This window comes from Panthera tigris, chromosome D3 (assembly GCF_018350195.1).
Source record: "Panthera tigris isolate Pti1 chromosome D3, P.tigris_Pti1_mat1.1, whole genome shotgun sequence".
Taxonomy (NCBI): Eukaryota; Metazoa; Chordata; class Mammalia; order Carnivora; family Felidae; genus Panthera; species Panthera tigris.
In genome coordinates this window covers 80,724,431-80,737,392 of record NC_056671.1, presented here as the reverse complement: position 1 = coordinate 80,737,392, position 12,962 = coordinate 80,724,431, and the positions used below count along the sequence as shown (strand labels likewise).

The window sequence follows — 12,962 nt, the reverse complement described above, 5'->3', positions numbered from 1 at the left end:
GCGTTCCGTGGAAGGGACTTGGAGGAGCCACCACACACTGTCTCACATAATCAGTGAGGAATTTGTATACCACAGACAACCTTGGGCAATGAAAAGACTGCATGGAGAACATGGAACTAGTTGTTCACAGCACAAAGAAACCATTCATGTAGATGAGAAGTGGGGAGAGGGGGCCCGCATGACAGCAGGCGAAGTTAGCCTGCCTTCCCTACAAAAACTGTTACAGCCACACTTATCCAACACAGTGGCAACTGGGAAGAGGGAGCCATAGGGCAGGGCAGGGAAACGGAGCTCTAATGACTGTCCAGGTCTTTGAGTTAGGCGTTGTTAGTGGTCATTCCAGAGCACTCTGCTAAGGCCAAGAATAAGAATTCACACAGACGTATCAGGGGATTAAGGTCCCGGGTCCTGGACCCTTGAACACTCAGGCATCAGGCGCTCAGTAGACTAGAGCCTGATACGAAGCCAAGGGCCTTCCTGACAAAGGTTTCCACATGCATCATTCCCAGACCCAGGCCTGCTCTCAGGTTGTAACCAGGCATGAGGTCTCCAGGAGGAAACAGTTCTATTTCCAGGTGGCCAGACTACAGAGATAGGGGGACGGGGAGCCCAGCAGTCAGCAGTAAGGGCAGTGTTCCCCTCCCCCACCTTGCATGCTGAGTATTTAGGGTTAACTACAGAGGAGAATTCTCTGAGGAAGGGGGTGAAGAAGACACAGAGGACAGTGCTTCATGACAATGGCCTGGGAGACTCAATAAGGAAAGCCGGGACGAATTTTTAAATGCACCGCGGTTCTCCTGGGTCAACGTCAGATTCACAAAACAAACGCCATCCTCCCGCACAGAATGAGTGCTGGTCAGGGCAGGCTTCTGTCTTGAGCTCCCACTTAAATCCACCCCAGGCCCCACTTTCTGCCAAATGAGAAGCACCTCACAGGGCATCTTCCATGCAGTAGAAGAAGATGGGCAAGAAAGAGGCAGGGAATCTTGCCCAGCGACCGGCCATGGTTTTAATAGCCATAGAAATAGAGCTGAGCTTCCAAAACACATTCCACTTAAACGTTTCTTCTTGCCACGCATGTTAAAGTGGTTTCTGAGTTTGTCATCTCCTAGAAGTGGTCTAATGATTTGGACTTTCAGAATTCCTTCATAACGAGGTAGGGAACTTAAAGTCAGTACCATCCCCATTATGTTGACCTGCCCATGACAGAGGGTGAATTATATGCTTGAAAGCTTAGCATGGGGAAAGGTTAGGGAGGGAGCAAGGGCCTTTGATACTAATGCACATAGTTAAAAGTCAGCTACAGGGTGAAAGAAGGATCAGGACACACACGAGCCAGTGGCTGGAGGAAGGGAGCATGGAGCTGTGATAGGATTCCATCGGCTTTGGATATTAGCAAGAACACAAATGCACACATTGCGCCAGGGGAAGACTATACTGCCATTTTCTTCCAGGTCCCAGGCACTAGACAGCATGCTCCTTTCAAGGAGAGCAGACCCTGCCATAGAAGAGAATGGTTTGGGTTTTGTTGTGTCTGATGAAAAAGAGAAAAGGGTGATTGGCATTAAACGTCACCCAGGATGGTATGGACCTTTCCATGCTGGCAGCACCACTGGCGGCTACTGCCTGGGTGCCATTTTCATCCACCTCCAGAAAGGTTTTATGGACAACTTTTGACAGGTACAAATTGGGACTTGGAGAGATGCCAGTAAGATCAGCCTTCCTTTCCTCGAAGATATCCGTGATGCCCATGCCCTGTAGAGTAGAATTCAGATCATAGCTGTCTTCTAGGGTGAACTGTGGGAAGGAGACGGCTACTGGTTTTTCTGACATATTTTCCGAGCTGCTCCAGACCATTATTTTTTCATGGGTGATGTTCCTTTCAAGCTACAAGAGGGAGAAGATAATGTTCAGGGTCAGATTATAAGCCTGCAAAGGATGCCCCAATTACTTCAAGGGCTTGAGTCTATTTCAACAGCCAGTAGCAATCTTCGAGGTTCTTTCCTAAGCCTCAAAATACTCCTGTTTCATTTAAATTCCTCCAAGCAAGTCTCTTTCCTCTTTAGAAGTCACAAGACAATTTGAGTTCTTTGTCCTCTGGTGTCGAAGGCCCTTGCTCCCTCCCTAACCTTTCCCCACACTAAGCTTTCTGTCCTCTGGTGTCTGACAGACTGGTGTCTGGGTGCCGAAGCCCAGCAAAGCTCAGTTGACCAAGTTGCGTGCCAAGCCTTGACATTGTGAAGTTCAACCCCCTCTTCTATAAAATAGAAACAATGCCGTTAGGCTCTTGCAAGGACTGAACAAGATAATGTATGTAAAGGAATTAACATAGTGCTGGCACACAGTAAATTTTGAATAATGGCTATTATTGCAGTCACTCTCCAGGTATTTCTCTCTCACTTTCTCTCTCCCTCTGTCTCCTTCTCTCCCACATGGAACAATATGTAGCCAGGCTTCCCCACCTCACAAGCAATCTATTCTGGTATCAGTATCTCCTCTCTGTCAAGGCACATGCACCCAAAAACAGAGTTCAGCTAAAGGGTCGTTCCGTGAGCCATAGCAAATTAGTCTGAGCAAGAGACCAGAAGTCAGGTAATTCATAGAAAAGGATTCATAGGTCCGGAGAACAATTGTAGAAGACTGTGAGATTGGAGAGGAAAGTCTTAGCCAACATTTTTGGTATTTGTTCTTTTCTAAACACCAGAGGAAGACCTATCTCCACAAATTCAGATTCTTATATATTCTTTGATATCTCTGAGAGCCAAGGTGCCATCCTTCCTCAGGACAGTAAATGGTAACTTGGGCCACTCTCCAAAGATCTACAATGAAATATTTCGTAGACACTTGAAAGTGAAGACTTACCTCTTCCAGGCCCTTTAAGTTATCTTCAGAGAAAGCCGGCAGCAGGACAAACATGCTGAGCGCCCCCTTGGTATACCTTATTTCAAGGATCTGTGCCCTCAGCTCCTCTATGAAGCCAATTCTAAATAGGCCCTTTTGATTCATCATCCTCACGGTCTTCTTTTCATTCTGTAGTGGACAAGATGGCAAGTCACGGGACTGCCAGAGTAGCTCACAGACTCACACGGCCCCATCACTCCTGAAAACAGGGCTCCATTACGATGAGAAGGGTCTTCACCAGAGGCTCTGAGCCACACCAGTGATCCAACCTAAACAGTCTTCTGCCCACTGATCAGTCAGCCCTTCCTTTACCAACACTTTTTTCCCCTTGGTTTTAATAGGCTTTTCAGCTGCCAAGCCCACCTGTTGGTAAACTGTCTCTCCAGGCATCTACCTACAGTCCAGCCAGTGGAAACAAGCCCCACCAGCTTTCTACCTTCCCTGCCTGCACCACCCAGTCTATTGGCCTCATCTTGCCCTTTCTGGCCTGCGTGACCCACCCAGTTGGAGCCTTGGTTAAATGATAACCATCTAAATGCTAAGTAACAACACTTGTTCCATAGGCTTCCATCAGACAGAAAGGCACCATCCCAAACACCTTGTGGACGTGCGGGGTCATCAGTCTACAGATGAGGATGTACAGTGCCTGCTAACAGGTGACAGGCTGGAGTCTGATCTTTCCCTTTACTCCATTCTACAGTCTGGTGGCTTGGAACGTGGGTTTTTGAGACAAATACTCACAGATGTGAATGCTAATGCATGAATTTAGCTAAGTAACCTAACCCTTGCATTCTTCCCCCTCCCCCATTTCTCCTAGAATGAGAAAAATAATAACACCCACTTTCATAATGTCGTTTTTGGGAAACAAATGAAGTAGTGAGTGGAAAATGCGCAGCGCAGTGAGTGGAAAATGCTCATCTTGGCACCAAGATGTTCAACAATTTCAGGTACTGATTTTTGCTAATAACAAAATATTCTTATTATATTGTATGCTGCAACCCACAGACCTGAAGTTTTCAAGTTGAGAGTACATACTGAAATCATAATTTCTTAGTGGCAATTATGAGCAGAATATATAGAAAACCGTGTGTTCTAATATCATACCTCATTTAGAGAGAAAGGTGCATCCACTGTGTTTTCACAGTCAAAATATTTTTCCCATTTGGCCTTGAAGTAAACAGCATTCACCAGAACCAGCACAGTTGCGCTGTTAATAGTATCCTTGCTGAAGAGTTCCTTGATTTTACCTTTAAAAAAAAAAGGTTCCAGAGAATATCCAGCATATGAATCATGTCAGAGGGATTCACATAGACAGATTATTCTTAATGCCACTTAACATCCCCAAGGATAGAGCATGTCTGATTCAAGAATGAACCCAAGAAAACTACACCATTCATCGTCCCAGAGGGGGCAGAGGTGAGGGTGGGAGTTATAGGGAAGGAACTGTCACTCAACCCAAGGAGGGACCCATTCTAAAGCACTGAGTCTGCTTCAATTCACTGAATCATTGTGGTTGGAACTTGCCATCAGCTATCCTATGCCATGATTTACTTTTCAAAGTAGACCCTGCCACCTGATTATATTATAACCTCCTGGAGAAACAGAACTATTGTGGAAACTTCCTGTCTTAAGCACTCATCACAGTAGAGTGTATATGTTTAAATATAAACAAAAATGCATGTAAATGTGCTAGACCAGGACATAAAACCTATTTGATAGCGGCTTTCGCGTGTGCTGTTTCATTCCATCCCACGTCAACCACAAGAAGTGGGTATTGTTATCCCTTCTTATAGAGGAATAAACCACAGCCAGCGAGAGGTGAGGCTACACAGCCAAAAATCAGCAAGGTCAGCTGAGATCAGTTGTGGGGCCTTCTGGCTCTAGGTTCCTTCCACAGTAACACAGCCCTGAGGCAGACTGGAACATCCCAGGCTGTCAAGCAATCATCCATTTTCAGTGCCCATCCCTTTCCACCTCCAAGTACCAAACCATCAGTTATTTGAATGCATGCTGAGTCCTTAAAGATGAGTAGAGCTTTTTACTGCAAGACTTCCACTTAAACCCCATAATAATAGATTATGTTGACATCACCTACACTTACAATATTCCAGAAGAGTTGGCTAACCAGGAAAAAGTAGATAGTCATGCCTTAATATGAACTTTTTTAGTGAACACACTTTCCTCTTGGCAACTGAGTGGAACCTTGAAGGAATGGGAATTTTTGTGGCATGTGGACCAAGTGAGGGGAAATAATTTTGGAGTTTGGGTGCTTCTCCCAAGAAAAGGCTGGACAGGGGATTTTCACATTAAAAAATTATTCTGGGGGCACCTGGGTGGCTCAGTCAGTTAAGCGTCTGGCTCTTGAGTTTGGCTCAAGCCATGATCTCACGGTTGGTTGGGTTTGGGCTTAGTGCTGACAGTGCAAAGTCTGCTTGGGATTCTCTCTCTCTCTCTCTCTCTCTCTCTCTCTCTCTCTTTCAAAATAAATAAACTTTAAAAACTTATTCCAGGGGCTCCTGGGTGGCTCAGTCAGTTAAGTGTTAGTCTTCAGCTCAGGTCATGATCTCATGGTTTGTGAGTTCCAGCCCCACCTTGGGCTCTGTGCTGACAGCTCAGAGCCTGGAGCCTGCTTCTGATTGTGTGTCTCCCTCTCTCTCTGCCCTTCCCTCGCTCTCACTCTGTCTCTCTCTCTCTCAAAAATAAATAAACATTTAAAAAAAATTTTTTTAAACTTACTCCATTTTACATTGAATCCATAGTTTCACTATTCATCACTAGCTCTAAACCCCCTTTACCCAGAAAACACCTATGTACTTAGTGAAGCGTTGATAAAAATTGAGATTTTATCATTTCCATTTCCCTCTGAATAACTAGATTCTCTTCACAATCTTTCTACTGAACTTTTTTTTTAAATGGAAACGGTTAACATCCTGCTGGCATGTGCTTGCCTGAAAAGATTTTACCTTTTATGATGGAGCAAAGAAGCATCAGTAAGTAACATAGCATCTAAGCATTTGACTCTTTGCACCTGCAAAACGGGCTTTGAACATGGCCCATGTTTGTGAGCATCTGGCCTTGACAGACTAGCCATCTGAGAAACCAGGCTGACTTTTCTCCTTTTAAATGGAAAGGAATACCAGCCATAATGTGTTTGGTCTTTCTTACCTTGGCACTGAGATTCAACCCAAAAGTTAATCTGTTGTCTGGACTTTTCGGTGTCTTTCCGGAAATCAACACTTTCAATGGTTGTGTGGTAAAATTGAATCACGCCATCTAAGTATTCCTGTTAAATTGAAATAAAGGGAAATAGTGCAATGAAATCAGATAACTGTGCTAACAGGAGTGAGGCAGTCAGGAGAAGCCTAATGAGAGAGATGTGCCCAGTCATTTAAACAGGATGTGTGTCGTCTCTAGCTGTCCCCACTCTTAATTAGCCAGTGGCATTTCACTCATTGTGGTGACAATTTAGGATATAGAGTGCTTGTTCATGAAGCAGTCCACAGTTACAAGGGCACAAGCCTTTCCTACCAGATACCCTTTACCTTGGACATCCCATTTGTGGAGATGTTGCAACATGAATATCAAGTAACTTGAGAGACTTAACTATATAACATTCCTCTATTTTTAAGAATTAAAACCTTACTTACTAGTTAGAGTTTCTGGGATGATAAAAGCATTTTGGAAATCAGGTGATGCTTACACAACATTGTAAATGTAATCAAGGTTACCGGATTGTATACTTAAAACTGGTTAAGGAACGCCTGAGTGGCTCAGTCGGTTAAGTATCTGATTCTTGATTTTGGCTCAGGTCATGATCTCATGGTTGGTGAATTTGAACCCCGCATGGGGCTCTGTGCTGACAGTGCAGAGCATGCTTGAGATTCTCTCTCTCTCTCTCTCTGCCTCTTCCTTGCTCTCTCTCTCTCTCTCTCAAAATAAATATTGTTTAAGAATGGTTAAAATAGCAATTTTTATGTTATATATTTTACCACAATTTTTTAAAAGTTATAAGGTAATATACCAAAACCACTGGTGTGTACATTTTTAATAGGTGGATTATATGATATGTGAATTTATACCTCAATACAGCTAGTTTAAAAGAAAAATCAGTATATAAAATCTCATTTCCATTGTAAGAAAACATACTTATTCTGGGTAAAGTGTGCTCAGCCTGCCCCCTTACGAGGCCAGCCTAGCCAACTGTATCACACATTTGCCTGTGGTCACACCCCTCAAGTTTATTGCTAAGTCTGTGGCTCCTTCCAGTGGTGACAGAGGAAATTGAAGCCAGGGCTCAGAGGCGTGCTGCTCTACATACACACTGCTTAGCCAGGGAGACAAGCCAAGCACCTTTTTGGATCCAAATGCAGTCTCCTTCTGCTACACCATTTTGCTGATAGGTGCATACAATTATATCGAGGGGTGTCCTGATCGTGGTATGAAAGGTGATTTTAGAGAAGTGTTGGTGGGGGTTGGGGAGGGGCCGGAAGAGGACCTACCAAGTGTATCTACTAGGCATCTTCACGGGGAAAGACAGTCACAAGAAGGAAGGCCATTACCAAAAAGCTCCAAAAGCTATTAGTTACATGACCCTCTTTCCGCCCACCAGCACCGGCCTCATAAACTGCTCAAGTTGAAAACTGGGAGGAGGGCAATGGAAGGTGTGGGAGAGAAAGAGGTGGGCCCCAGACAGCCCACCAGTCCACGGCACATCCTCCTGTCAGAGAGGACTGTGTTCCAGATGGCAGATGAGTAATCCAGCTACTCACTGATTTTTTTAATTAGTATGCTATATGATAGTTTTAATCACCAGCCATACCAAACTCACCGGACAGATGGGGAATTCCTGCTCTCCGTAAAGCCTGTTGGCAATGCTTAGGGTGTAATCAACTCTGATCCTGTCTAACTTGGCGAGAAGCTGCCCAAAGTAGCAACTGAGCAGTCCACTCTCGTCATTGGAAGACTCAGCCTAACAAAAGAAGAAAAAGATGTGGTTTCATCAGGGGGATGAAATGCCACTAAGGCACGTCGTCATTTCACTTTGTTACCATGTGGGGGAGCAATCTGAGAGGAAGAGAGGCCAGGAAGTGGTCCCAAGAGATGATCGTGGCTCCCACTTGGTATCAAGGTCATCCAGGAACAATAATACATCTGGGGACTCAGCAGTGCACACTACACTTGAGATCAGTGCACATTACTTTTCTTTATATTCAAAAAGATACAAGAAAAAGACCATCTTCTCTCCACCCTCTTCTTAAACTTTCTAAGGTATGAACATGGATAACCTGGAGAATATCTTTCCCACTCCTGCTGTGAGACAACCAGTAAAAGCTTTGCGTGTCAGGAGATTTCAGCATGAAACACAAGAGGCAAAAGTGGAGAAAGAGGGTAAGACTCCCACAGCGGATCCATGCCCCTTCCCTCCCTTCATCTTCAACCATGCTCCATCCTGGGGACCTGTGGCCTGTACAACTAGGTGCGTAATGGGGTTCTGATCTAATCGTCTTTCTCATGAGCAGAAGATACCAGATCCTACTCTTGAGAAAACTGGCTGATAGCCAACGACATCTGAGATACATATCAGAAAGGAACTGGAGGTCATACGGGGTTATTGCTATTGTTGCTGACGATGATGGCCACAACGTAATGTTTGGGAATAAGAAACCATTGCCAAATATAGCACAGCCAGAATGAGTGGTTCAGAAGAAGAGGGGAAGGGGTCTGTGGTGGCTCACCTGCAGAGTCAGAGACCCCCTTGTTTCCTTCTGCCCCTCCAGAGAGCCATCAGCGAGTTCTTCTGGGTTTTTCCTTTTCAGACAGGGATCAGGTTCCTTTCTTTCACTCTGGGAAAACTCATTGAAGTGTAGCACCTGCATGATGGCGATTACGGGGTCTTTCAGACAGTACGAACAGCAGGAAGTCTGAATAGCTTCAGCAACATTTTTACAGTGTCACAGGGACGATGATTACGTGGTCAAACAACAATAGTTTAAAGAATAGTGGATGTTTTACTTGGCTGTGGAATGGAAGGAAAGGAAACTGCATGCTATCTCCTGGGTCTGCATTTAAGAATGAAAGTAACCAGGGGCACCCAGGTGGCTCAGTCAGTTAAGCATCCAACTCTCGATTTTGGCTCAGGTCATGATCTCACAGTTCATGAGTTTGCGCCCCATGTCAGGCTCTGGGCTGAGAGCACAGAGCCCTCTTGGGAGTCTCTCTCTGCCCTCCCACCCCCTCCCCACCAATCGTGCTCTCTCTCTGTCTGTCAAAATAAGCAAAAATTTCAAAAAAAAAAAAAAAAAAGAGGGGTGCCTGGGTGATTCAGCTGGTTAAGTGTCCAACTCTTGATTTCAGCTCAGGTCATGATCTCAAGGTTCATGGGTTTGAGCCCTACATCGGGCTCTGCTCTGGCAGTGTGGAGCCTGCTTGGGATTCTCTCTCTCTCCTTCTCTCTCTGCCCCTCCCCTGATCTCTCTCTCAAAATAAATAAATAAATAAACTTTTAAAAGATTTAAAAATTTTTTTAAAAAAGAATGAATGTAACCAAACTAAACGAATTTGGAGGTATCCATGAGACCACACGTGGCTATTGAGCCAGTCAGACTGTTAGTGTAAAATACACATTGGATTTTTGAAGACTTAGCATGAAAAAAAAAAAGTAAAAGATCTCATTTAAAGTTTTAATTGATTGCATGTTGATAAGATATTTTGGATGCATCGGGTTAAATAAAATCAAATACATTATTAAAATTAGTTGCACCTATTTCTTTTTACTTTCTTAGTATGGCTATTAAAACTTTTTAAATTATATATGGGATTTGAATTATATTTTTGTTAGCACTGATCTAGACCTTCCAACCAATCAAGCAAGCGAGGACAGCAAAAGACAAGTTACCCAGAGCAGTGCAGAAAGGCAGGAGACAAATGCATGCCTTGCCCTGCCCAGGACACTTTTGCTGAGCAGGGTGAAACCCAAGGGCCTGGAGAAAGAACATCTGAAACTGAACGTGGAGGGTGCCAACCACACTCTAAAGCTAAGTTTTGCTGATGGCATAATATTCCAAATCAAAGTAAACGCATAAAGCAGGATGAGCTCAGACACATTCTACCTTAATCCAAGAATTCAGCTCCTCCGTATAGGCCTGGGTTCCCATATAACCTCTGTGTTGGATGCTAGATCCAGGGAAGTTATAAGACCCACCTCAGGAGCCTATAGTTTATCTGGGGAGTTGTTCTTGTCACTTTCACTCGTTCACTCTACAAATTTATATTGGATGGCTACTATAAGCCAAGTACTGTTCTAGGATAAAGACCTTCACCATCTGGGAGATGATATTCTAGAGGGGGAAGCATATGAAAAATAATACACATAGTAATGATTATTGTATGCAGTATGTTAGAAGATGAGAAGTGCCAAGTAGGGGGAAAGTAGCTAAGGTAAGAGGGAATTTTACAGGGTTGGGGGCCAGTCTGCAGCATTAGACTGCTGGTCTAGTCAAGCAAGGTAAGCCTGGTTGAGAAGGTAAACTCTGATCAAAGACTTGAAGGAGAAAGCAAATTATAGATCAGATATCTGGGGTGAGGGAGTGGGGGGAGGAGAGCCAGCAGGCAAAGGGAACGGAGCAAAAGCCCTAAGACATGAGTAGGCACGGCTTACCCAAGGACTCTGAATGACAGTGTGCCTGGAGGAATGGGGAGGGACAGGATGAGAGAGGGAGTCACCTGGTTGTCTGGATTCAGGTACCAGACCTTCATGGGCCACTGTAAGGACTCCGGCTTCTATCATTAGTGAAATCAGAAGTCCGGGTTTTGAGCACATGAGAAACAGGATCTGATTGAGGTTTTCAAAGGATCCTTCTGGCAGCTGGGTTGAGAACAGACCATCAGCAGAAACAAGGAAGCCCATGAGGAAGTTGTATCCATAAGGGATGGTGGTGGTCAGACCTCAGGGAGACAGTGGGGAGTGCCTACGTTCTGGTTGTGTATAGAGAGGAAAGCCTGTTGGAATTTGATGACAAGTGAGAGAGAAAGAGAGGAGTCAAGGAGGATGCTGTGATCTTTAGCCACCAGATATGTAACTGGGGCTTACTAAATATTTATTTATGGAAAGAAAGAAAACACATACATACATTAAAAAATATTGCTAGCAGTGGGGCACTTGGGTGGCTCGTCCCACTCTTGATCTCCGGTTATGATCTCATCATTTGTGAGTTCGAGCCCCACATTGGGCTCTACGCTGATGGCACAGAGCATGCTTGGGATTCTGTCTCTCCCTCTCTCTCTATCCCTTCCCGGTTCGTGGTGTCTCTCTCTCTCTCTCTCTCTTCCTCTAAATTTAAAAAAATATATATTGCTAGCAGTATCGGTATGGATAACTATGGAGAGAAAGTGGGACAGACATGCAGACAGACAGAAACGGAGAAGATGAATAAGAACGGCTATCAGACTGTGGAGGCTGGAGAAGTGTCATACCGGAGGCAGAGGTTTAATTGGGCCTTGAAGAGAAAGCAAGGCGGGGTGTAAATGAAAGCTCCGGGGCAGACCAGGCTCCCCCCTCAAGCCCCAGGCTCGGGAACAGCTTGGCTTGCCAAGGAGGAACTAGGGTATGACCCTGGGAGTGGACCTAGAGATACTGATCCACACCTGGTCTATCTGCTGTGCGCTGTCACTTCTGGCTCCCAAGCGGACCATGCCAAGGGCAGCCGAGAGGCTCAGAGGACAGAAGAAGAAGTTTTTATGGTGATCATCTTTGCTTATCTCCTGGAAAAGATCAAAGCCAAATTTGGTGTTTGCTGCAACCAGAGAATCCATCCTGAAATTGACGATAGTCTAAAACCAAAGACAAAACAGAGAAAGAGAACACAATGATTAGAGGAAAACAAATAAACAGTTCTCATTTTAAATACACGTGATACAGTAATATACAGTGATTCAATATGTTATTAAAAACCAGAAAACTAAGGTCACCGTCATCCTGGTACATAGATATTGATGTCCATACTGCTATTGATACAAAAAGAAGTCTGTTTTCATTTAGGGGTGCGAATTAGTTTCCTAAAGCTACCATAACAAATTATCACAAACCAGGTGGCTTAAACAACAGGAATTTATCCTGTCTTCATTCTGGAGACCAGACGTCCAAAATCAAGGTGTGGGGAGCATCACTTCATTCTGGAGGCTGTCAGGAAAAAGGTTTCCTGCCTCTCCCAACTTCTAGTGGCTGCCAGCAACCCTCAGTGTTCCTTGGTTTATAGAGGCATCACTTATCTCCGCCTCCAACTTCATACGGTGTTCTTCCCTGTGTCTTCTGTGTGAGTCCAAATGTCCCCTTTCTTGTAAGGACACCAGTCATTGGATGAGGGCCCACACTAACCCAGTATGACCTCATCTTAACTTGATTACATTTGCAAAGACCCTATTTCCCAAGAAGAGTACATTCACAGGTACCAGTGATAAGGACTTAAACCAATCTTTGGGGGACACAATTCTACCCACTTTGTGGTAGAACTTCCTTTATTCAGGTAAGACAAATTTACAGGCAACCGTGTCCTCAAAGTCAAGTTTGCAATCAAGAAAACTTCATTCCACCTCCTTCTCCACAGGCTATTCCTGGTTCTGCTTCAGTCTTCTGCCTGTGCTCTCCCCTCAGCATGCTAGGATTGAGGAATGCCCAGCAAATTGTCATGGGTCATGTCCTTGGTCACCTCACATCCTTCTGACTCACTCCACATGCAGCCTGTAGGACTTGAGGTGCTCCTGTCAGTCATTGATATTGTTCAAGAGATCATTGATCTTGAGAGATGTTGGGAGTTTAGAAATTCTACGCTGAACCACAGGTGATAGAGAACCAACATAAGGAAGTGACTCCTTGAGGACAGATTCCTTGCCCCCCACAATAATCTATTCTAGAAGTATCAAGAAAATCTTACATAGGAGCGCCTGGGTGGCTCAGTCGGTTAAGCATCCAACTCCTGATTTCGGATCATACCATGATCTCACAGTTCATGAGATCAAGCCCTACATTGGGCTCTACACTGACAGTGCAGAGCCTGCTTGGGATT

At 44.6% G+C, this 12,962-nt stretch overlaps 1 protein-coding gene across 2 annotated transcripts; it reads right to left on the bottom strand.

Annotated features, from left to right (window-relative positions):
- Nucleotides 1-1,482: 1,482 nt before the first annotated feature.
- SERPINB12 (serpin family B member 12) lies at nt 1,483-11,712 on the bottom strand. Of its 2 annotated transcripts, none has more exons than XM_007096090.2 (7): nt 11,545-11,712; nt 8,637-8,771; nt 7,730-7,870; nt 6,067-6,184; nt 4,006-4,148; nt 2,863-3,030; nt 1,483-1,887 (listed from the first exon to the last, which is right to left on the bottom strand). In XM_007096090.2, exons 1-7 carry the CDS (start codon nt 11,710-11,712, stop codon nt 1,483-1,485), a joined length of 1,278 nt encoding a protein of 425 aa, XP_007096152.1. The 2 variants fall into 2 exon arrangements, with proteins under 2 accessions (XP_007096152.1, XP_015399246.1); XM_015543760.2 differs by having other exon boundaries at nt 7,730-7,864; nt 8,691-8,771.
- Between the last annotated feature and the right edge of the window lie 1,250 nt (nt 11,713-12,962).